The following is a 25,871-nucleotide window of genomic DNA, read 5'->3' as shown; positions in this document are numbered from 1 at the left end:
ACCTTGTTTCTTAAGCTACATGTTAATGTGGGCTATTTGGAGCACTTTTCTGGGATGCTTGCTTGTTTTCAGTGATTTACTGGAACATTTTGCAGAAGTAGATATGCTCATGTTATGTTAGTGCAGGGTGAGCTGCACACAGTGGACTTCCTACTAGGGCACAACGCCTCAGTGCTAACAGTATGAATCTCATCATAGGTACATGATTACTGCATAGTACATTGGGGCGGCAGGGTAGCCTAGTGGTTAGAGCGTTGGACTAGTAACTGGAAGGTTGCTAGTTCAAACAACCGAGCTGACAAGGTACAAATCTGTCGTTCTGCCCCTGAACAGGCAGTTAACCCACTTTTCCTAGGCTGTCATTGAAAATAAGAATTTGTCTAGTTAAATAAAGGTAAAATAAAAAAAATTAGCTGTAGGATCAGCAAAGTCAGTTAGAGGGGCATAAATAGGGGACCACAGCATTGCTCCTCAGAGATTCTGCCAGCCTTCCATCACCTTGAGAGGGCCCCAACACAAACAGACTCTCCAGGCCACTCCTGTCCTACTGATTGCCACAGCTCACAGCCTGCCTGTGTGTACTCAGCAGAGCTCACAGCTGGTGTTTTCACCTGAATGTGTGTTATAAAAAACACCCCCCTTAGAGAGGAGCCAGAATGAGACAGCCAAACAAATCAGTGTCATTTCCTCCACAGTGGCTTGAATTGGTCCACTGACAGGTGAAAAGAGGGGAGTTTTCATCTTGTCACCTTTTAAGTTAATCTTCCTCTGGCACATTAGTGTTAATATTTAAGGGCCTTCTAAAAGGGAACACTGACCCGTTTGTCAATTATTCAACCTTGCAGTGAAGTAAGAGATCCTCAATACTCAGAAACACTAACTGGAGACATGTGTTTCAATTTATTAAGGAAAATACCTACTAAAACTCAGATGAAGGTCTTATGACTGACACATGAAAACCTTGGAGAGAATTACAACAGGCCCAGTGTATGGGAGTATTCATGCCATACTATAAAGAGCTTGGAAAGGATGATGTTGCTTCCTGTGGGACTAACTTCATCATTAGCACTACTTCCTCATCATAGGACATTTGTTGTTTGATGAATGGAGGCATGTCCAGATGTCAGGGGAGTGACAGCTAATTAAGAGTCTGTGCTAAGCCCCTTTGAGCACATTGTTCCCCCTGATGTCCTCTGGTCAAAATCATCAGTGCACGCTTTGATGCCACCAGAGGGGAGCAGGGTCACCGGGCAAGTCCCCTTCTTGAATGTTCCATTTAAGTAAGTACAGGAGTGAAGCAAAGACCAGACATAAGAGTATGTTGAGTCTTACTCTGTTATGGTCCGTAAAGGCAACAACTTATAGCTGAGGAATTGATGTTGGCAAGGAGTGCAGTCCATAAAATAAGCCAAGACAGCACAGAGCTTTTAATAGCAAAGTGACAATCAGCAGGAACACTGTTTCCCAGGCGATATTTTCATGCCTACTCAAAACTGTCTTTTAGCCGTGGGAGTCCTCAGCTAAGTGGAGACATTAAGTGGGTTGAACTTTGACCTAAAGTACTGTAAATTACTTAGCTACAGATGCACACATAGCCTATACACTTTCTCTCACACATACCCAGCATACAAAACTTGAAATGACGTCATTACAACGTGAAAATGAGTTTCTGCAACGAGTAGACGTAAAACAAACGCCTCTCTCTCCTGTCTTACACCAAAAGAAAATACTTAATTTCCATTTCTGTATTTGAAGCAAAGTACCTCCTATTGTCAGACAGGCTTCCCCAGCCCTCGGTGAACCTCCAGAGGTTATGGACTGAGTACAGAGAGAGAAGTGCCTCATTTGTGAAACTGTGTGAAGCGCTGCTCTTTTATCTCCTGAAGAGAAGAAGAAGAGGGAGGCTGCTGCAGGGCCACACTATAATATCTTTACCAACACAATGAGACAGCACTTACCCACGCCTGCTGCCCTGCCTGGGTGGAAATTCCTCAAAGAGAATCACAAACGCAGCTAAAGCCCTGAGCCTTTTAAGCGTTTATCAGTAAAGCTCCTTAATATGCTTCTTCAGCTCGCCCGGGATTCCTCCATCGGCCTTCGCAAGCAAATGATCTGTAATACCACAGTCCTGAATGCAGCATGATAATATCCTCATCCTCTTTTTCTCATTAAGTGTTATCAGCTATGTGCAGTTTGCAGATGCTTAGCAGCAGTCTAGGAACTCTGCTCTATCTGTATACATGGGCTTTGAGAACGCAATCTATGATAAGTGACGGTTTTGGACGAAACAGCCATTAGGCCTCTAGGACACACTATCCAACCCCACTGTTTTGTGTTTCATTATCCACTGATTGTCCTCTGTCGTCGTCTGTCCTTATGCAATGTAAGCTTGAGATAAGGGAGATAAGACTGGCACAGTAAAAGTGTCACGCCCTGATCTGTTTCACCTGTCCTTGTGCTTGTCTCCACCCGCCTCCAGGTGTCGCCCTTCTTCCCAATTATCCCTGTGCATTTATTCCTGTGTTCTCTGTCTGTTTGTTGCCAGTTCATCTTGTTCATTGAAGCTTACCAGCATTTGTCCTGTCAGCTCCTATCGTTTCCCAGCCTCTTTCCTCGTCCTCCTGGTTTTTGACCATTGCCTATCCTGACCCTGTACCCGCCCCCCTGAGTCCGCATGCCCTCCTGTACCTTTGCTCCACCTCTGGATTAAAGAAACTCTGCCTGTCCCTGACCCTGAGTCCGCCTGCTGTCCTGTACCTTTGCCTTACCCTGGATTTTCAACCCATGCCTGTCTTTGCCTGCCCCTGTGCCACAATAAACATTATTACTTCGACAGACTGCATCTGGGTCTTACCTTGATCCCTGATAAATAGATGGCATCAGATATGGAGAAAATGCCCAGTGGTTCTCATTGACTCAACAAACAGGGGGATTATCATTGGAGGCTTGTCACACATTAGGGTTGTTTCAGGCTGCACAGTGCCTACCCACACTATTCACTCAGTCCTTGGGTAACATGCTTGTTTTGTCTCACTTTATCTGAGTGTTTAAGTGGAAATCATGAGACTATCCCTGAGACCGTTAGTCTGCATTACCTAATCAGTGATGAAAACTACAACTTCTTCAATTTAGTTCAATTAAGTTCAGTTAAGATTCATTTACATTGCCTTCAGAAAGTATTCACACTCCTTGACTTTTTCCACATGTTGTGTTACAGCCTGAATTCAAAATTGATTACATTGAGATTGTTTTGACACTGGCCTACACACAATACCCCATCATTTAAAAAATATTGATTAAAAATGAAAATCTGAAATGTTTTGAGTCAATAAGTATTCAACCCCTTTGTTATGGCAAGCCTAAATAAGGTACAGAGTAAAAATGTGCTTAACAAGTCACATAATAAGTTGCATGGACTCACACTGTGTGCAATAATAGTGTTTACATGATTTTTGAATGACTACCTCATCTCTGTACCCCACACGTACAATTATCTGTGAAGTCCCTCAGTCGAGCAGTGAATTTCAAACACAGATTCAACAACAAAGACCAGGGAGGTTTCCAAAGCCTCGCAAAGAAGGGCACCTATTGGTAGACGGGTACAAATAAAGAAATCAGACATTGAATTTCCCAGTGAGCATGGTGAAGTTATTAATTACACTTTGGATGGTGTATCAATACACCCAGTCACTACAAAGATACAGGCGTCCTTCCTTACTCAGATGCCGGAGAGGAAGGAAACCGTGAGTGAGTTACAGTTTTAACTTAAATCTACTTGAAAATCTATGGCCTGAAAATGGCTGTCCAGCTATAATTCACAACCAATTTGACAGAGTTTGAATAATTATGAAAAGAATAATGGGAAAATGTTGCACAATCCAGGTGTGGAGAGCTCTTAGAGACTTACCCAGAAAGACTCTGCTGTAATCGCTGCCAAAGGTGCTTCTACAAAGTATTGACTCAGGGGTGTGAATACGTATGTCAATTAAATATGTCTGTATTTCATTTTCAATACATTTGCAAACATTTCTAAAAACATGTTTTCACTTTGCCATTATGGGATATTGTGTGTAGATGGGTGAGAGGGAGAAGAAAATGTCATCCGTTTTGAATTCAGGCTGTAACACAACAAAATGTAGAATAAGTCAAGGGGTATGAATACTTGCTGAGGCACTGTATACAACTAGTCGCTGTAATTTTCACATGACTAGTCAGTCTGCGGGCAAACAACGATTCTAAAAGTGAGGAAACCCTAAATCTAACTGAGCCACCAGGGAGGCGCTGCCATTGACTTCATCTACACACACTGATATAACATCTATCCTGCCTGTTAGTTTGAGTAGAGACAGAGAGACACAGTATGTAATCCTCCTGGTCCCTAACAGATATATCTATCTCAGAGCCCCAGGGACAGATCCCAGATCCACCCCACACAGTGTTTATGGCCTTCAGCATTAACACCCTGCCAGACAGCACCATACAGAACAGCTGTGATGTCAGGGCCCTCGTGAATGGAACATGCACTGTCTACATTTACACACTGATCCCCACTGTCTCTCACTGTTGGGAATATCAACGTTTCAACAGAAGATACCCTGTGAGAAATCTCTGGTGTCGCTGCCTTTGTTCAGTTGTTAGAGATGGGGAAATGGGGATACCCTCAGAGAGGGAGGAACTGTGACTACTTATGAGGATACGATTTCAACTGATCTGTACAGTACCTTTGGATATAATATATAGCTTTGTTATAAATCATGGATCAAATGGAGGGCCTTTACCAAGGGCTCGGTTAACCAAGAGACAGACTCTGTGACAAACTGTAATTGGGAGCATGGGAAAGAGCACAGGGGAGGGTTTCTGGCAGAGCTCTATTTAAGGTGACCTTGGTGTCCAGCAGGCAGCAGCAGCCATGTAACTCAGTGATGTGTTTCAAAGGGGCCAGCCTGCATGGCAGCACGGCAGTCGGCCGAGTTACATTTGCTTACAGCTCCGGGTAGAAGTTGCCCTTATAGAGCTAGGACCAGCCTATCCTCCCCAATCAGATGGGCAGACAGACAAACAGACAGACACACACACACACGCACACACACACAAGAAATATAATGAAAGGCAGGCAAGGCAACTAACCATTTTCTGCATGTTAGCGGCCATGGGGGTGACCCAGCTGCGCAGCCTATTGTGCTGTGTAACAATCAGAAAATGCTCCTTCAACCCAAGCCCTGGAATAAAGAAAAGCACACAATTATTTAGGACTGGTCGCCATGGCAATGGAATGCAAGTGTCTGTAAGGGGGGCAAGGGGGTTGGCTGAAAGGTCTGATACAGTAGCACTCCACAACATTGGGACAGTGTATATCCACAGCCTGTACATGCCATAGGCTAAACACATTTGTATGGCCTATCATTTGGAGAACTGAAATTTGTATGGCCTATCATTTGGAGAACTGAAATTTGTATGGCCTATCATTTGGAGAACTGAAATTTGTATGACCTATCATTGGATAACTAATATCTCTATTCAATATATAGGCCTTGTAGCCTTACTGAGGAGGTTTTTCCCAAATAGGATTCTGACACAAATATAACAAAATCTTACAGTTTTCACAATCCTATAGCATTCTTTATTTTATTGGGAAAGAAGAAAAATCGCATAGGTTATATTGATTAAACATAGCATAACATAATTTACTAATGAATGTTATCGGCTGTTTAGCCTAAATGCTAATCACATTTGAGCAATTTACAAGTTAAGATGGAATGTAGGAAACAGATGACAACTTACAAGTTGTATCTGCTTAAAATGAGTTAGTTAGTCCAGTATGGCTCAGTTGATAGAGCATGGCGCAAGGGTTGTGGGTTCGATTCCCACGGGGTCCCAGTGTGAAAATGTATGCACTCATTACGATAAGTCGCACTGGGTGAGAGGGTCTGCTAAAATTTTAGCAGACCCTCTCAGGGTCTTTGCAAGAGAAGTTAATAAAAACAATCACACTTTTCATCACATATACTGTATCGCGTGCATCGGCCGCCCTGATGTTTTCCTCTGACCAGCGCTAAACCGAACACAGAACAGGCGATGCGCACTCTTACCGCTCTCAGATGAATCAACGCGGCCCGGTTTCTCCGTGATTATCCTATTCGCGTGGGTGCTGTTCAGGGTCTGGAGGGTCACCATGAAAAACAGAAGCAGACACGAGGGACCAGTTAGAGACCCCATTGCTACTGAGGTAAATCGTGCCAAGTACTCTAAACTCCTCGTGGACAAGTGGCTCCCTCTTTTACCCTCCTCTTCTCTCCCTCTCTTTCACTCCCACTCAGTCTCTCTCTCCCCTTCCCACAAGTTGTCAACATTTTGCAACTGTTCTTATCCACTCACACGCACACAGTTGGCCGCTACTCAAACTTCAGTTGAATGAATGATACACGATCAGCGATAAACCCACACGGACAACCAAACTTCTAAAAGCTTGGCTGACCTTTTAACCACATAAATCAAATCAGTATTAAGTCGTGCAGTGGTGACCCGGTGGGGCTGTTTAGTCTGTTTAGCTAAATATAATATATATATATACAGTACCAGTCAAAAGTTTTGACATACCTACTCGTTCAGGGTTTTTCTTTATTTTAGTATTTTCTATATTGTAGAATAATAGTGAGGACATCAAAACTATTAAATAACACATATGGAATCATGCAAAAACGTTTTCAACAAATCAAAATATATTTATATTTTGGATTCTTCAAAGTAGCCACCCTTTGCCTTGATGATAGCTTTGCACACTCTTGACATTCTCTCAATCAGCTTCACCTGGAATGCTTTTCCAACAGTCTTGAAGGAGTTTCCACATATGCTGAGCACTTGTTGGCTGCTTTTCCTTCACTCTGCGGTCCAACTCATCCCAAACCATCTCAATTAGTTTGAGGTCGGGTGATTGGGGAGGCCAGGTCATCTGATGCAGCACTCCATCACTCTCCATCTTGGTCAAATAGCCCTTACACAGCCTGGAGCTGTGTTGAGTCATTGTCCTGTTGAAAAACAAATGATAGTCAGACTAAGTGTAAACCAGATGGGTTTATCGCTGCAGAATGCTGTGGTATCCATGCTGGTTAAGTGTGCCTTGAATTCTAAATAAATTACAGACAGTGTCACCAGCAAAGCACCCCCACACCATCACACCTCCTCCTCCATGCTTCACGGTGGGAACAACACATGCAGAGATCATCCATTCACCTACTCTGCGTTTCACAAAGACACGTCGGTTGGAACCAAAAATCTCAAATTTGGACTCATCAGACCAAAGGACAGATTTCCACCGGTCTAATGTCCATTGCTCGTGTTTCTTGGCCCAAGCAAGTTTCTTCTTTGTATTGGTGTCCTTTAGTAGTGGTTTCTTTGCAGCAATTTGATTATGAAGGCCTGATTCACAGTCTCCTTTGAATAGTTGATGATGAGATGTGTCTGTTACTTGAACTCTGTGAAGCATTTATTTGGGCTGCAATTTCTGAGGCTGGCAACTAATTAACTTATCTGCAGCAGAGGTAACTCTGGGTCTTCCTTTCCTGTGGCGGTTCTCATGAGAGCCAGTTTCGTCATAGCGCTTGATGGTTTTTGTGGCTGCACTTGAAGAAACTTTCAAAGTTCTTGAAATGTTCCGTATTGACTGACCTTCATGTCTTAAAGTAATGATGGACTGTTTTTTTCTCTGCTTATTTGTGCTGTACTTGCCATAATATGGACTTGGTTTTTTAACAAATAGGAGTATCTTCTATATCTTCTGTCACAACACAACTGATTGGCTCAAACACATTAGGAAGGAAAGAAATTCCACAAATTAACTTTTAACAAGGCACAGCTGTTAATTGAAATGCATTCCAGGTACTACCTCATGAAGCAGGTTGAGAGAATGGCAAGAGTGTGCAAAACTGTCATCAAGGCAACGGGTGGCTACTTCAAGAATCTAAAATCTAACATCTCTTTTGATTTGTTTAACACTTTTTTGGTTTCTACATGATTCCATGTGTCATTTAATAGCTTTGATATCTTCACTATTATTCCTCAATGTAGGACACAGTAAAAATAAAGAAAAACCCTTGAATTAGTAGGAGAGTCCAAACCTTTGACTGGTACTGTATATATCGTTATAATGCACGGGCACTTCTACCGTAAATCTATGCCAGCACCCAAAGGGGCTTGAACTTTCTTGCTCTCCCTGTAGATTTTGCAGTGACGTAGTGTCCCCATGAGTGACAGAACACTGAGCCAATCACAGCGCAACTAGAGAACATGACCAACTCCTACGCTCTGTATTTTCCGCTGGCTGACCCACCACCTCAGAAAGTACTGAGCTAGGCTGAAACACCTGCATTTGGAGCTGCCTCACTCAATAAAGCTAAAAAGAGAAAATGTTGTATGTGGCCTTATTAACATTTTTTACATTGTTTGCAAATGGATATTTGATATGTAAAAAATACATACGTATCTAGTGTGTAGTGACTCATTTGCGTAATTCCCGTCTTTCTCAGTCGACCCCCACTTCCCTTTTGTCCACCAAGTCGCGATACCAGTTTATCCCACTAGGGAAACTCCGCTATCATTTACTTGTATCCATATCTACTGTTGGTTTATTTATGCATTTCTGTGATTATTTAGTTAGTAAATAAATGATTTAAGACAATTGATGTATGGATGATTCATAGAGAAGACTGGGTTCGTGCAGATAACCAACAATTTACGACTTTTGGAATGAGACTAACGTGAGGTAAAGAATAATTCATTAATTAGAAGACTAATTGATCAGATATTAAAATATCTGAAAGTTATATTAGGAAAAGTATAACTTTGTGCCCCGACTTCCTAGTTAATTACATTTACATGATTAAGTTAGTCATGTAATAATAATTACAGAGAATTTATTTGATAAAAATAAGTATTATTTTTAAATAAGTAATATTAGCTAAACAGAGCCCCATCTGCCCTGAATGACAAGTCACCACTGTAAAACACATAGGATGTGTGTATATATGGAAAAATAGACCTTAAAAAATGTCCAACAATCGATTTGGTCGAAAGGGCAGACTTTTGACCAATAGTTTTTTTTTGTCTGGACCAGCCCTAAGGCCAATGTATACCCTATGTAAAACAATCAAGAAAACATCAATTAAAAGCCAAAGGTGACTGTCAGTAGGCCTATCTGAGTGATCCCAGGTGTGGTGTAGGACAAGCTATAAACAACAGTAGGTTACATCCGTGTTAGCACAAGTCAATTACTGTAGCCTAAACTCTTTATTAACAACATATATCGTACTTGAGCGATAGACAAGAAGCCCAAACAGAGCAGAGATCAGTGTCACTGTCACGATCATCGTAAGAACATTCGGACCAAAGTGATATGTGGCGTGATATGGGTTCCACATATTTATTGATGTGAAACGCACAAAACAATAAAAAGCAAAAGATACGTGAAGCTTTGGAGTGCTCACAGGCAACTACACATAAACAAGATCCCACAACAAAACAGTGGGGAAATGGCTGCCTAAATTTGATCCCCAATCAGAGACAACGCTAAACAGCTGCATCTGATTGGGAACCATACCAGGCCAACATAGAAATAAAACAAACTAAATGACCCACCCTAGTCACACCCCGACCTAACCAAAATAGACAATAAAAAGGCTCTCTGTGGTCAGGGCGTGACAGTCACTGATCCATGAGAATAACATCTACATCTTCTACACTCACAATGAAAATATTTATGTTTCACTGAAGGCAACATACATAACAAATATCTGACATGTGGCTTTTTTAAAATTAAGGTTTTCCAAAGAACATATATTTTGTGTGTGTGTGTGCATTTGATGAGACTGGGCTACAAATGACTGGCATTACAGTCCTGACTATGGCATTCATTTGGAGAAACCTGCACCGCTTGTCCTATTTCCTCAGGATAGGTAACTACAGTGATTACAGAGTGTAGCGCTGAAAGAAATAGCTCAGTCCGCCTTTATGCAATAGTGGGTAACACTGTGAGAGAGACCAAATAATCAGAGGTGTTCCTATGCCATCTCTATACGGCCAATATCTGCAAACACAAAGTACAACTATAGAATGAGATCAGTTTCAATAATCAGGGATGCTCACACACCATGACGAGAAATCTCACCCATCTTTCAGGAATCCTTTGTTACGTTGTGGTCTACTACAGCAGTAGATCCCCCACAAAGTCAGCAAGACAATATAATCACCACAGTGAAACTATGAAACGTCTGCTGAACAGAAGAGTTCTGATACCCAATCATTCTCCATCATCACATCAAAACCCAACATTTCCAACTACACCCCCGCCACACAACACACAAACACATCAAATGTCTTGACCATTAGTAGCAAATAATATGCGCACATGTAATAAAAAATGAAATTTCACAATAAATCCCTCCAAACTTGTGTATTCTTAAGACTCTGATTTAATTTGAGGGTTCGTACTGTATGTGTGTGTCCCCCACAGAAACTGAAGGACAGTGGGTAAGTGGGTAGGGGGTGTGTATTGGGGAACCAGTTTCAACAGAACCTCAACTGTGCTGTTCTGCTTCTCATTACAGAAGGATCTCACAGGATTGAGAGCCATCTCGTGTTTCCGTATTATATTCTCAAAGATATAAAAGAACAGACATGGTGGAGTGAGACACCAATCAGTCACAAACCACTCACTGGTCATGGGCTATTGATTCTACATGCAGCTCTCTTCCCATTATCCTCCCATAGTGACATCACCTACTAGGATTAGGGAAGGTACTGTAGTAGCGCCGAGTCACCTCAGTGAGTAGGACAGAGATTCAGACATGGGAGTGATGCTTATATCACATCCTGGGCCTAGTGAAGGGCTTTCAGTAGGATGGGGTACTGCACATGGGTGACTAGGTGGGTGGGTGGTAGTGGGGAAGTTACTGTTGTGTGACTGTTGTCTTCAGTGCTGTCCAGGGGGATTTGAGACCATCATGTCAATGAGTCGTGAAAGAGACATATTTTACCCAAGAGGGCGGGTGCGGACGTCCCTGTGATGAGTGATGCAGAACCACAAGCCCTGGAATAGAATGGAATGCAGAAGGGATAAATGTGTATCATAATGGACAGTGGGACAGAACTATAGCTGAGCAAGCAGGCAAGCAAGGAGCAGTAAAGTAGAGGCCAGTAAAGGCAGTAGAGTTCAGTGCAGGCACAGTGGGTCTATACTACGTGGGTGGGTGGTTGGATCAGTTACAGGTGGAATCAGATCTAACTCACTGACAGGTCTGTGCTGAAACAGGACTCCTGATGCTTCAGCAGTTGGTGATTTACTATCTGGAGCTGATTATGGCATGAGAATGTTTTTATGATATGAGAACGTTCACCAGGCTGGGGGTACGACAGAACAACTAACCTTAGCTATACTTCCATGGTAGTGATGGTGTTAGGTGTGTTCTGCAGGGGAGATGAGAACAGGACCGTTGTATTAGATGATGGCAAGGTGATGGACACTTACTCCCTGCAGAGGGCACACCTTCCCCACTTTCTATGCTCATTCAACAGTACACTTTTACTCTCAGGATGTCTGCCATTCAAGATAACAAAAAAGCACATTGGAACACAGACTCATTGTCCATTAGGCTACTGTAATTACCTGGTAATAAGCACAAGGCTGAGTTAATTCAACAAAATGTGTGCTGCTCAAGTAGGTCATATGTATTCCTGTGTTACATAGTTATTTCCCTAATGAAAGATGGGTTTACATTTCCTCGTAAATCATGAGAAGATGCAACCTGTATGAGTTGTGTCTCACATCTCCCTGCTTGTCACCTTCCCACAGTGCCCACTGCCCAGTGGAGCTTGCCTCAATCCATCCAAGCTTCCTGATAAATTTGTTTTTCTCTTCAGTTTACAAATTCCACATCTGAGAGGCTTTCAGGAGGGAGGAAATTTGCCATGTGCCTTCCAAAAAAAGGAAAAGAGTTAGAAAAAAATACACATGCCTACGCAATGGTTATTTCGTCAAATGTGGTCAACAGGTCTTCTAGTCCCATAACCTGATTGGTTCTCGACGAGTAAACCCTACATTCCATAAAGTTTTACTTTGGCATCTTGTCTGACATGTGAATGAATTAATAGCATTTCTCACAAATACCACTGAGGTGCTTATAAGCACATTTTACACACTGGAAATTCACTGTACTCAGAAGATACCCAACCCAGAGCGCTTCGGGACTGAGTGTAAGCGCAGTACAGGATTAACTGAAAATGATTTGGATGCACGCTGTCATTGTGTTCCTGTGTCTTGGTCCAATCCTCGCTGCATTTGGGCAGGTGAGTGTTTCCTGCGGTTGTCAGTGTCACGAGGGCACCTTGGCCACTATTAAGAGACAACATATGGTGTTTCTTGGATTTATTTTGCACAGCTGGTTGGTCCAATCAAACATTTAGCTGATTTAAAAGCACATATCACACTACATATCACAGAATAAAACGTCAATCTATGTAAATTACTGAATTTTATATGATCATGGGTTACCATTATAATCTCTATGAGTGTGTTATGATTTAATGTAGTCTATAGTGGTTTCTGACATGCTTTAGGTAGTCCATTAATGTAATAAACTCAGAAAACATTTCCAGACCAATTAACTATCACATATAGCCTCAGGACATAGTTAAAATTCTTGCCATTACCTGTAATGACCTGAAAAGACTGTGGGTAAATATCACACAGATTTACAACTGAGAAAATAGACCTGAGAGAAAGGTTGTCTGAATGCTCTTTTCATGGACAGGCTTTAATTCAACATCTAACACTGAGGGATGCAGCAGTGATGCCTGGGTGTTGTTGAAGGTCAAAACGCATCAAGCTGAAGTGTCAATCTCTTGTCAAATGCAAGAGCCTGCAAGTCCAGCTATAAGGTCATTATCCATGCATCATGACATGGACAGACACCCATTGATAGAACTGGTGTTTGGTCGAACTCAATTCCCAGGCAAGCTGCACAAACGATTACTAAGGCCCCTTGCATGCATGTCCAGACACCGAGAGGCCCATCACCATGAATAGACCCAACACCTCTGACGTGTTTCAGCACAAAACTGCTAAACCTCTCTACCTTGTCCAAGGACAAGGGTCTATATTACAGTAGGTTGGTGTGTGTGTGTGTGCTGTACTCTTTCTGTTGTTCAGTTAGAAATTCATGTGGAATGTCAAATTTGGATTCAATTTAGTTTTTTGTCCACATTTAGTTAAGATCATGATGTACTGTGTGGTAATGAGCTGTGTGTATGAGGAGTCTGTTCAGGTCTCGTTAGTGATCTTTGGCTTGTTCTTGTCATGGCACAACTCACACTGCAGAACTGAAGCCATGCAGTGATTACATAATTGAACAAGGTCAGCCAGAGTATTATTAGCTACATGACACTTTTATGCAAAACCTTTCTGCATCACATAATTCACTTAGAACAATTTAGAATCCTTGGATTAGATCACCATGCTACTTTGGCCTTCATCATTGCACTGCACACCTCTCGATTCAAAGAGCAGCTCAGAACTTACTGAAGGAAGCTATAGGTACTGTATGTTACCTAGGCACACCAAGATAATGTCACAGACACATGAAATGTTTTGCAGCGGAGGCAGAAAGAGGACATTATCGCTGGGGCACACAAACAGCAGCCTTTCCCTCCCTCCCTCCCCCCCCTATCCCCCTCCCCCCTCCCTCCGTCCTGACTGATGTCGCTCCAGCAGCCCAGCTCCCTGCTCCAGTTTCAATCAGCCAGGTGTTTTCACAGGATGACCAAATATTTACTTTTCTTACATAACTTCTGCCAGATGAAAACACTAATTGGCTCTCTGAAAACATTCATGAGAGGACAGAGAGGAGGAGAGAGAGAGTTGAAAGAGAGAGTGAGAGTTTAGGAAAAATATACTACTAACACTCCCTGATTTTCTCAGCCAATGGGAGGAGAGGCTGTGCCTCATACACAGGTGATGTTTACCCTCTGGGTGTTTATTACACACCATCTGACCCCAAACAGCCTCCCTACCCTTTATCAAAACCACCAGTACACCCACCCCTGCATCAAAACCTACAGTACACCCACTCCTTCATCAACACCTACAGTACACCCACCCCTTCATCAAAACCTACGGTACACCCACCCCTTCATCAACACCTACAGTACACCCACCCCTTCATCAACACCTACAGTACACCCACCCCTTCATCAACACCTACAGTACACCCACCCCTTCATCAAAACCTACAGTACACCCACCCCTTCATCAACACCTACAGTACACCCACCCCTTCATCAACACCTACAGTACACCCACCCCTTCATCAACACCTACAGTACACCCACCCCTTCATCAACACCTACAGTACATCCACCCTTCATCAACACCTACAGTACACCCTCCCCTGCATCAAACAATGAACGCTATGAGCAAGCAACATTTTTTATGCCTCCAAGGAGATCATTCCACTGACTGTCAGAACTTTCAGAGACTTATGGGCTAAAAAGATAGAACAGCCGAGATAGGCTGGGATATGAGAGAAGACAGACTGGGAGGGGCTTTCGTGTGATGGGAATCTGTTGTGAGTCCAGATAGGATTGGAGCCACTCTTTATCTCATGGAGTGTGTCTTTAGTGTTTCACAGCAACCCCCTTAGACCGTACAGGAGGCCTACAGGACTTCTCTCAAGTAACACCACCAGGGGCATAAGCACGCAACCTCCAAAACATAAAACTACTACCACTAGAGAACAACTCACTTTGCACAAAGGCAAAAGCCTACCAGCCTACCAACACTACAGCCACCTCTGACTTCAAGCTCCCCAGCTGGTGGTAGGGGTTGTTGAGATGCCCATGCGTGCTCAGAACTCTTGGTTCACTTGTACAGTAGGTCAGACAACCAGGGGGATGATGTCGCCGGCTCAATTCATTCATTCACCACATCGACTAGGCTGCCTACTGTGGACAGTGAGATTAAAAACATGACCATCTGAGTGCTGATGTAGTGTTGAAGCAGGTATGTCTACTCTGATGTCTCTTCTCTGGTCTCCCTAGAAACGCAGACCAGTGACCATATGCCTTTTTAGTACCGTTTAGGTACTGTACACTCCATTCTTTAACTTTCAGTGCTATCTTAGGAAAACCCCTAAAATACTTTCTAATTGCAGTAACAAACCACTTCATGTGGCTCACCAGATGCTAGTTTATAATTCCTAACTCAAGCCAATGTACAGTAGCTGCTGTACTTCTGTCCTGTTATTCCAACATTAACTTGTTGGTGAGGTCATTTCTCTGTTCTTTCCAGTGATTAAGTAGTGAGGACATTTGCTTTTGCAGTGAATGTGGTTTGTATAACTGAGTGATGTCAAATTCTAGGAAGCTAATGTAAGAATGAGTTCTGCCTCCATCTTCTGACCAAGTCACCTGTGTCTCACGGTCCCTGACTCGAGTTTAAATTAGGCAGTCATCTATCAACTGTAACTGCACTTCATTAGGCAATGAATGTGCTCTGTGTAGCCTATGTTAGCATAGGAAAAATAAACTTGCATGTTCCTTATGTTCCTCAACCCATGTTTGTAACGTGCCCCTTCGCTAAAATGCAATTAAGATCTTCCTGTATTACGGCTTTTTAAAATACAGTAACTCAAATGAATTGCCTTTTTGGGGATGACTCTCTTGTCAAGTTTTTCCCTGTATAACACTTTTGAACTCTTCCACTGCCCCTGACTTCCCCTGTTTCTGTTGGACAAAAAAGTGTTCACCTGCTTACCATGCCCTGTCCCTGTAGGACTGTCCCAGCAGGCAGGACATGCAGACCTCCCTAAAGCAGGTCCAGAAGCTGCTGTCGACCCACGAGGCTGCATACCTTCAGAGCCTCCGCACCCTGAGGAAGAAACTCAACTTGCTGCAGAACACAGCCACCAAACAGACTGGCAAAGTAAACAATGGTAAGTCTGCACACAGCCCAAACATCAGTCAAAGACGCAACATGTAGCCTACAATTTTAGCCATAGGCTTAAATTCGATTTCTTCATGTTTTTTTTAAGTACACTGAAATGCCTAAAATGGCTTTTAGTAGGCCTGCTGCTTTTTATTTTATAATCCAAAAAACACCAGTTGCAAGAATGTGAAGAAGTTTTATATTACTAATGTTTTTGCTATTGTTGTCAACCTCATGAACGAGAACCAATCGTGATTCAGTAAGTTGTGTAGGCCTACACACAGCACCAGCCAAACCGACTAGTCCTGGTAAAAATGCTAATTAGCTGTAAAAATGCAGTGTCACGCTGCGTTCTAAAAATGTTTACTCTGGTGGATTGTTATTCCTTTGCTACTACTGGTACGTCATTTGACATTTGGTGGTTAGCGGTAGGTAGAAATGGACCTATGGCTGGAGAGTTAAGTCTTGGCTTATGTCCCCCTACCAACCGCCCCCACCGCTTTACAGATACCTGTCTAAAGCTGGACACGCCTGCCAACAGCAGGAAGTTGGGAAAGGCGCAGACCCCAGGTCACGAGGTTCACTTTCTGTGTGATGCGGGTTATGAGTTGGTGGGAGCAGAGAGCAGGATGTGTCAGGAGAGCCTCACCTGGAGCGGCCAGCAGCCCACCTGCCGCAGTGAGTGACCCTACCATCTGCTACAGATTACCCTACCCCTAATCTTAGCATTAACCATTAGGGAGACACACATCTGATGTGAAATCACTATCTTTTGTCACTACTATCTACTTCTTCTCTTTCTCTGGCATCTCTTCCCCCCCACCCTTTTCTCTTCTCTGTCCCGTCACTCATCTCTTTATCTGCTCTTCCATCTCTCTCACGTCCTTGTCAGCATCCTCTTTGTGTCCCCCTCTCTTTTCTTTATCTCTCTTTCCCCCATTTTAAACTTCATGCATATTACTAACATTTATCTAGACAAGATGGCTTGCATCCATATGAGTTTCATTATCAAATTTCCTTTTTATGTATTTTCATGGCCATCCAGAATGGGTTATTGAATCCAGTGACTGTGACACATAGTTATAGCAGCCCTCTGTCTTGACAGCTTGCTAACATTTAGATAATGCTTCAAAGACGTTCTGTGAGACTAAAAGTCAGGCCATCCCTTTCGCTCCGGTTATGTCGAGTACTCACACGCATGCACATTTACGCTCATGCACACACACACACACACACACACACACACACACACACACACACACACACACACACACACACACACACACACACACACACATCTCTTTTAGTTCATGCATCAGAGCTATAAGGTTCCACCTGTGCTTGTCAGTGAGTTAGCTAGCCAACATTTACATCAGGGCTAATATTACTTCATTCTCCTCTCTTGACTAATCTCTTACTCCTCCTGTCTTTCCTCAGACATAAATGAGTGTGCCTCGTCTCCCTGTCTGAACGGGGGGACGTGTGTGGACGAGATGAACCAGTTCTCCTGCACGTGTACCAAAGGCTGGGCCGGAGCCACCTGCCAGAGCCCTGTGCCAACATGTAGGTAGAGATGCTTAAGCAATAAGGCCCAAAGGGGTGTGGTATATTGGCCAATATACCACGGCTAAGGGCTGTCCTTATGCACGACGCAAAGTGCCTGGACTCAGCCTTTAGCCGTGGTATATTGGCCACGGCTAATATATCCAACAAAACCCTTGAGGTGCCTTATTTATATTATAAACTGGAACCAGGACTTACAGTCCTATATATCTCTATGCTATGGCTAACTAGTAACAACAACACACAAGGGCCAGACACCGAGGGAGACCCAGGTCCACTCCCTCTCGCTGGTTCTGGCTGGCTGGGCTATCATACACACTCAGGGCTCCAGGCAGAGCCAGCGAATCAATACGGCCCAGTTAGGTTTTGTTTCTCTCTGTCTATTTGTTTTCATTTCTCCCCCCTGTGTACAGTACACTGCTGTAAGTGAGAACCACACACAGACTAATGGGGATTTAGATGGACTTTGACCATGAGTAACACTGCTTGCACTGTGTGGGAGCCTTCTATAAGTCTATCATCCCACTCACACACAGCCCACTGATAGAGGGCTGCATGGTGCAATGCATGTGAACACTGAGGTCAGGAAATGTTGGGAAACTACAGTGTTGCATGAATGTTTAATATTAAAAAGTTTAATGTAGCCTAACTTAAGTTGCAAGTAAGTCGAGACGACCGCCCGTCTGGTCGCCAGACAACATTTTGAGTATCTCATCTCTGTGTCCAATACATTTGTGCTCAGTCTTGACTCAGTCTTGGATAGTGACAACTGGACATTTCTTCTGGAGACCAGCCGAGACCAGCGCAGTAAAAAACTCCTAATTATCAGCTTCCATTCAGTCAGCACATAAAACCGCTTTGCCTTGCCAAATATATACACTCCTTTCTTGAAACATTAATACCTGCAGTCTTTATATCTAGTATAGACATGTTTGCGCAGTGGCGAACCTATTGGACCTTACTGGACCCTATTGGACCAGTGTGTGACAGGTTCTTGACGCTGGAAGGACAGCAATCGTCATACCAGCGGACTCATTTAGGACTGCACTTTGTTTTAAACAAAGGGCCAGTGGCGTAGTGGAGGCTATATGCAGGTATACACCGTATATATCTAGTATAGACATGTTTGCGCAGTGGTGAACCTATTGGACCTTCAGTGTGTGACCTGCTGTTTTTATGGGCATTGTGTATACTCACTTCTTAATCCCCAGTGATGCGTATCAAAGTAGTGTAGTGGAGATATACGGCTTATCAATGATGTATAACAATAAAGAAGCCATGCATAAAGTAGCCTATAAAGTAGCCTATAAAGTAGCCTAATCGCAAAGTACATGACATACAGCTCCGGAAAAATTTGAGATCACTGCAAAATGATGAGTTTCTCTGGTTTGACTATTTATAGGTGTGTGTTTGGGTAAAATGATCCGTTTCTATGGTTTTACTATTTATAGGTGTGTGATGGGGTAAAATGATCAGTTTATCTGGTTTTACAATTTATACGTATGTGTTTGGGTAAAATTATCATTTTGTTTTTTTTCTCTAAACTACTGTCAACATTTCTCCCAAATTCCAAATAAAAATATTGTAATTTAGAGCATTTATTTGCAGAAAATGACAACTGGTCAAAATAACAAAAAATATGCAGTGTTGTCAGACCTTGAATAATGCAAAGAAAATAAGTTCATATTCATTTTTAAACAACACAATACTAATGTTTTAACTTAGAAAGAGTTCAGAAATCAATATTTGGTGGAATAACCCTGATTTTCAGTCACCCAAACACATACCTATAAATAGTAAAACCAGAGAAACTGATCATTTTGCAGTGGTCTCTTCATTTTTTCCAGAGCTGTATATTCACATGTGCGCAGCACACACAGTCTAGTTTCAACGGAATGTCGTCTGCAGCCAGCAAGAATGCACAGCTCTCAACTGGTTTTTTGGCAAAGAGCAGCTCAAAGAAAAATGATATTGGTAGCCAGTAGGGTAGGTAGGAAATACTTTTCAATGTATGATATCTACCAGTAAATGCTAACAAAGGCAACAATGAGTATGCAAATAAGGTCAGTAGGCTATTGTGATGAGCATTCAGTCATCATACCCTGTTTGCATCAGTGGTGGGCCTGGGTGGACACCCAATCAAGTTTGAGCAAAAACAGAAAAATAATACATGATTATGACAAAAAGATATATTATTTATATTGTCAGACCTCCAAAAGGGTCTCCTGATGCTTTAAGCATTGTTGTGGACTTACAACGTCACATTTGAGTTGTTTTCTATTTAAAAAAAGGTGTGATTTAGAGGTTGCAAATCTAAAAAACACAAGATTTTTCCTTCGCTTGGCAGGCCATGAGGATACCTACTTCTCCAGGCTCCACTACACCACGGCATAGGGCCAATGGAAAGACAGCAGTCACACACAGCATGATGTTAAAGAATAAGCAGTCCAATCACTCAGACATAGTAAGCCAGTGGGTTCCAATCATAAGAATACTAAAACACAACAATTAGGCTAAGCATTTCTTAATCCAAATGTACAACTATTACTTTTCATTGCAAAAAATATTTCACGTTTAGCACACAAAGTAACCGGTGACCTAAAGTTTAAATGCAACAACGTTTCACACACAAGTTATTTTCAAAGAGATGGTTAACAACAGCAAGGGAGCTGAAATCAAATACACACTTCCACTCAAAAGATGAGGATAAATGTTAACTTATTCAAGAAGTTATTCTTGAAAAGGGAGAAGCTAACAAATTAGCAACATCCTCTTCTATAACACCTTCTGCAGCCGCTAAAAACTAGCCTACAACAAAAGATAGTTAGCTACATCATAGGAAAACTACTGCTTGCTATTGCGCAGTGACCTGTCAGCCTTTCAGAAAGCAGAGGTTTCCAGGTTTGTTTTGTAAAAAACGGTCCACCCATTACAAGTCAAAATGTGATTGGTTGATTCCACTGTCACTCCAAAATGTTGCCCTGATTCAGTTGAATGGCAGATGCCTTCTAACTATCTTTTTTATTTTTTATTTCACCTTTATTTAACCAGGTAGGCTAGTTGAGAACAAGATCTCATTTACAACTGCGACCTGGCAAGATAAAGCAAAGCAGTTCGACATACATCAACACAGAGTTACACATGGAATAAACAAACATACAGTCAATAATACAGTGAAAAAAATGATATATACATTGTGTGCAAATGAGGTAAGATAAGAGAGGTAAGGCAATAAATAGGCCATGGTGTCGAAGTAATTACAATATAGCAATTAAACACTGGAGTGATAGATGTGCAGAAGATGAATGTGCAATTAGAGATACTGGGGTGCAAAGGAGCAAGATAAATAAATAAATACATACAGTATGGGGATGGGCTATTTACAGATGGGCTGTGTACTGGTGCAGTGATCTGTGAGCTGCTCTGACAGCTGGTGCTTAAAGTTAGTGAGGGAGATATGAGTCTCCAGCTTCAGTGATTTTTGCAGTTTGTTCCAGTCATTGGCAGCAGAGAACTTGAAGGAAAGGCGGCCAAAGGAGGAATTGGCTTTGGGGGTGACCAGTGAAATATACCTGTTGGAGCGCGTGCTATAGGTGGGTGCTGCTATGGTGACCAGTGAGCTGAGATAAGGTGGGGCTTTACATAGCAATGACTTGTAGATGACCTGGAGCCAGTGGGTTTGGTGACGAATAGGAAGCGAGGGCCAGCCAACGAGAGCGTACAGGTCGCAGTGGGGCTTTGGTGACAAAACAGATGGCACTGTGATAGACTGCATCCAATTTGTTGAGAGAGTGTTGGAGGCTATCTAGCTTCTGATGGCCTAGCAATTGGCTGACTTAGCTAGCTAGATTTATCTCCCCAGAGACCAGCAAAGAAAAATCCTGATTGGATATTTTTTTCTCTCCAGTGTTCATTTCCTTTCCAACGAAAACTGAAGTGATTAAATAAGAACTTAATTGAAAATAATAATATAATTAATTATAGTTATTTTATAAATCCTTAGCCCTTCTCTGAAGGCATAGAAGGCCCTCATTATTTCACACTGTGTTTGGGTTATTCACAAATTGTAGAGTGGCTCTATTATCACTCAGCCTGCATTTTTTTACCATTCTGAATGTATAAAGAATCCATATGTTCTTCTGAAATATGAACACAGAAATACTGGACATTTTGAACTGCTATTATTGTGGCAATTTGACAAAATTACAATCATGGTCTTGAATTGGACTCCCATTTTCCTGGTCTCGGTCTCGTACCCCTTGTCCCTCTCCGGTCTTGGTCTTGACTCGTACCCCTTGTCCCCCTCCGGTCTTGGTCTTGACTCGGTCTCGTACCCTTGTCCCCCTCTGGTCTTGGTCTGGACTCGGTCTCGTACCCCTTGTCCCCCTCCGGTCTCGGGCTTGACTCGGTCTCGTACCCCTTGTCCCTCTCCGGCCTCGGGCTTGACTCGGTCTCATACCCCTTGTCCCCCTCCAGTCTTGGGCTTGACTCGGTCTCATACCCCTTGTCCCCCTCCGGTCTCGGTCTGGACTCGGTCTCGTACCCCTTGTCCCCCTCCGGTCTCGAGCTTGACTCGGTCTCGTACCCCTTGTCCCCCTCCGGTCTCGGGCTTGACTCGGTCTCGTACCCCTTGTCCCCCTCCGGTCTCGGGCTTGACTCGGTCTCGTACCCCTTGTCCCCCTCCAGTCTCGGGCTTGACTCGGTCTCGTACCCCTTGTCCCCCTCCAGTCTCGGGCTTGACTCGGTCTCGTGCCCCTTGTCCCCTCCAGTCTCGTTGACCCCCTTGTCCCCCTCCAGTCTCGGTCTGGACTTGACTGTCCCCTCCAGTCTCGGTCTGGACTCGGTCTCGTACCCCTTGTCCCCCTCCGGTCTCGGGTTTGACTCGGTCTCGTACCCCTTGTCCCCCTCCAGTCTCGGACTTGACTCGGTCTCGTACCCCTTGTCCCCCTCCGGTCTCGGGCTTGACTCGGTCTCGTACCCCTTGTCCCCCTCCAGTCTCGGGCTTGACTCGGTCTCGTACCCCTTGTCCGCCTCCGGTCTCGGGCTTGACTCGGTCTCGTACTCCTTGTCCCCCTCCAGTCTCGGTCTGGACTCGATCTCGTACGCCTTGTCTCCCTCCGGTCTCGGGCTTGACTCGGTCTCGTACTCCTTGTCCCCCTCCGGTCTCGGGCTTGACTCGGTCTCGTACTCCTTGTCCCTCTCCAGTCTCGGGCTTGACTCGGACAAGATTTGCTCCGGTCTTGGTCATGAATTGGTCTCGCTTTAGGTGGTCTCAAACACAACACTGTTCCAAACACTGTGGTTAACCTGGGAACAAATAGTTAATTTGAAACTCTTTGTTCACACGGTAACCATAGTGTTTTATAAAGAAATAAGCTGCACTGTACTGATTTGAAGATGGAGATGTTTAGATGGCCATGCCCTCAGACTGCAGTCAGAAACCTCCATATCAATGAGAATCATCCTTAGTTTCACTCTTCTCCTCATTCCTCTCCTTCTTTTTCTCCCTCTTTCTTTTTTCTCCAGTCTTTGTCACCATGACGAACACCTCGTCTGCCACCTCCTCTGCGGCTGCTGCCATCTCTCCCCCGGCTGTGACTGTTGGTCCGTTTGTCCGTCCGTCTCGCTGTACGCAGGTCCAGGGCACCACCCACTGCACCTGTGACCCCGGATACACCATCTCTGGGCGTGACAGCACCACTTGCACAGGTACACCACAATCAGCTACCATTGCTATGGTAACATAAAAAGACACACTGTCTGACCACATAATGTTATATACTGTAACTGACATTAATGGCAATTGATGTGTGTGTGTTTCAGACATTGATGAGTGTGAGTTGTTCCACATGGGTCAGGCTGGCCGGCTGTGTTTACATGCCTGTGTTAACACCCCTGGAGGCTACCGCTGTACCTGTCCTACTGGATACAATGTCACCCGCGATGGACGTAACTGCAAAGGTGAAAGGAGACCTCACACACACACACACACACACTGTACCAAAGTCTCAAATGCTGAACACACACACACACACACACACACACACACACACAGACACACACACACACACACACACACACACATCAGTTATTTCTCTGTCTGAATACTAAACATTTGAATAGTCTCTAACTTGGCTGAATGATTTTCTCTGTCTTTTTGTAATTCCATCTGTCCCTCCAAACCATACATCTGGTCTGAATAAATGTTTGTTTTTGTAGGCAACACAATACATCACATTATTCTCCCTCTTTTACTTATTCTCCATGGCCTGTAGACATAGATGAGTGTGCCACCAGACTGAATAACTGCACCCGGGACCAGATGTGTATAAACACCTACGGAGGGTTCCAGTGTGTACGTGTGGACTGCCCCCGCATACGAAACGCCACCTACAGCAAAACCTCACCCCTGTGAGTACCTTCTCGTATAGTTCATCAAGAAAAGATTTGATAACATGTAACTCTTTATCACTCTCTTGCAATAATACACCCCTCAATGCCAAATATAATCTTCTCTTTCCCTGTTCCCCAGGCGTTGCGAGCGTAACCCCTGCTCTGTGGACAACAAGGTGTGCTCTCAGGCCCCTAACTCCATCTCCCACCACTACCTGTCTGTCGTATCCAACCTGTCAGCACCACGCACCATGTTCCGTGTGTCGGCCCTCCGCCTCATGGGCGACACGCTGCGTTTCTCCCTGCTGGGCCGCGGGCAGGCCCGACGCCACTTCACGGTGCAGCGGTCAGACCGACAGACAGGCCAGCTGGTGCTGGGGAGCCCGGTGCAAGGCCCTGCTACACTGGAGGCAGAGGTGGAAATGACCGAGCTGGAGAAAGGGGTCCAGCTGGGGCGGTACATCACCAAGATCACCATGTTCATCTCCCAGTATGAGTTCTAGAGAGGGAGAGAGAAAGGTAGGGATTTAGAGGGTGGAATGAAGAGAGGGAGGATGGAGTACTGTGGTAAGAGTGAGTGTGGCAGTGGATAGGGCTGGGAGGGGTGAGGCACTAAGTCCTAAGGAACAAAGAAGGACTAAAAGGAGAGGGAAGTTTAGTCGAGACATACAGGTATGGCAGGAACGGATGCATTTTGGTAGAGTTGTATCAATTATAATGACAGAAAGGGAATGGTTCAGGTAAGGTTTAGGGGGGTGAGACATGAAAAGGAGAAAATGGCCACTTGTGGTGGAGATTGAATGTTTCCTCACTGGAGCTGAGAGAGTGAGAGAGAGCTGGGTATGTAAATACGAGCTGAAGTCCTTAACTGGTTAATGGTTTTACATCCAACATATGACAAAATGACAATCAATATCTGTAAGATGAGAAGACATGACGCTACACATTGACAATCCTATATTTCCTGGTCTTGTGTTCAACTTGTTTTGATATATTTATTTTGAAGGTGTTGTAAACCCCTGTTTGTGAACTGCTTTTTATTTATCTGAGAAAGCACTATTAAACATTTATTCAAAACACCACTGTATGATTTCTAAGGTTTCATTATTTACTTTTCCTATATACTTATGTCTCTGCACAGGACTGTATAAGGGGCTTGCCTTGAACTGTGACCTGTAGATGATCTGTCCGTCATAGAGGCTGAAACAGGAGTATGATGTACAGTATGAGTAGTGCAGGTCTGGGGAAGACATCAAGCATGGCAGTACAGAGCTACACCGTGCAGCAGACAGACAGCCAAAGACACTCTGCTCAAAGAGCTACTAGAGCCTTACAGTATATGCATGAGCTAAACCAGCAAACACAGTGTATATTGTTGCTTAATGAGATATGACAAATTGAAATGCTCTTTTACACAATGCTTAGGGGTACGTGTGTGTGTGTGTGTGTGTGTGTGTGTGTGTGTGTGTGTGTGTGTGTGTGTGTGTGTGTGTGTGTGTGTGTGTGTGTGTGTGTGTGTGTGTGTGTGTGTGTGTGTGTGTGTGAGGAGATGTACTGTAGATTCGGCTGGTGTTGTTGTGGCGTGGATTGTAGAGGATGCTGATGAAATGTTTCACCCCTGTCTCAGGCTGCCCACAAACCTTCCCCACTATCTGCACTCTATCATCTGGACAGACATGAAAACCCTGGTTAACACCACACCACACATAGGGCCAATGCCATGGACAGTAGTGTATAAGATATCCCACATCACAGCTCCCTCAACATAGAGCACCCTGCAATGACCACAGCACAGTGAGTGTACTTTATATAGGCACTGATGTAAGTGTAGAGTGTGAGGGGTTAACCAGCCCGGTGCAGCCACGCAGAGCCAGGCAGTGTGTATCAAGGCACAAGGCGAGACCCAGATGCAGACACAGGATGCAGATGGTTGGAGTCTTATAAT

General features: G+C 43.8%; 2 protein-coding genes across 3 annotated transcripts in view; one reads left to right on the top strand and one right to left on the bottom strand.

Annotated features, from left to right (window-relative positions):
- LOC115112374 (C-type lectin domain family 18 member A-like) overlaps positions 1-6,322 on the bottom strand; it is a 28,664-nt gene extending 22,342 nt beyond the window's left edge. For both annotated transcript variants that reach the window (XM_029639395.2, XM_029639396.2), the window contains exons 1-2: positions 6,090-6,322; positions 5,128-5,219 (exon numbers count right to left, since the gene is read on the bottom strand). In XM_029639395.2, coding sequence (XP_029495255.2) covers positions 5,128-5,219; positions 6,090-6,216 — 219 coding nt within the window. In that variant the 5' untranslated portion in view covers positions 6,217-6,322. The remainder of the gene's footprint in view (positions 1-5,127; positions 5,220-6,089) is intronic.
- A 5,719-nt stretch (positions 6,323-12,041) lies between these two features.
- On the top strand, positions 12,042-25,013 carry LOC115111124 (fibulin-7-like). The gene is made up of 8 exons (XM_029637001.2): positions 12,042-12,336; positions 15,818-15,977; positions 16,478-16,648; positions 17,408-17,533; positions 23,060-23,242; positions 23,357-23,494; positions 23,809-23,944; positions 24,066-25,013. Exons 1-8 carry the CDS (start codon positions 12,271-12,273, stop codon positions 24,427-24,429), a joined length of 1,344 nt encoding a protein of 447 aa, XP_029492861.1. The 5' UTR covers positions 12,042-12,270; the 3' UTR covers positions 24,430-25,013.
- The last annotated feature ends 858 nt before the right edge of the window (positions 25,014-25,871 follow it).

Source organism: Oncorhynchus nerka, linkage group LG27 (assembly GCF_034236695.1).
Source record: "Oncorhynchus nerka isolate Pitt River linkage group LG27, Oner_Uvic_2.0, whole genome shotgun sequence".
Taxonomy (NCBI): domain Eukaryota; kingdom Metazoa; phylum Chordata; class Actinopteri; order Salmoniformes; family Salmonidae; genus Oncorhynchus; species Oncorhynchus nerka.
The sequence above is the reverse complement of the archived record's forward strand: the minus strand, read 5'-3'. Positions and strand labels throughout refer to the sequence as shown.

What these genes read in the sequence shown, in the direction of transcription:
- LOC115111124 (XM_029637001.2), top strand. Translation starts at nt 12,271, where the DNA reads ATGATTTGGATGCACGCTGTCATTGTGTTCCTGTGTCTTGGTCCAATC. An exon ending in CCAGAGCCCTGTGCCAACAT is followed by an intron (nt 17,534 to 23,059) that starts GTAGGTAGAGAT and finishes TTTTTTCTCCAG; the next exon opens with TCTTTGTCACCATGACGAAC. An exon ending in CGATGGACGTAACTGCAAAG is followed by an intron (nt 23,495 to 23,808) that starts GTGAAAGGAGAC and finishes CATGGCCTGTAG; the next exon opens with ACATAGATGAGTGTGCCACC.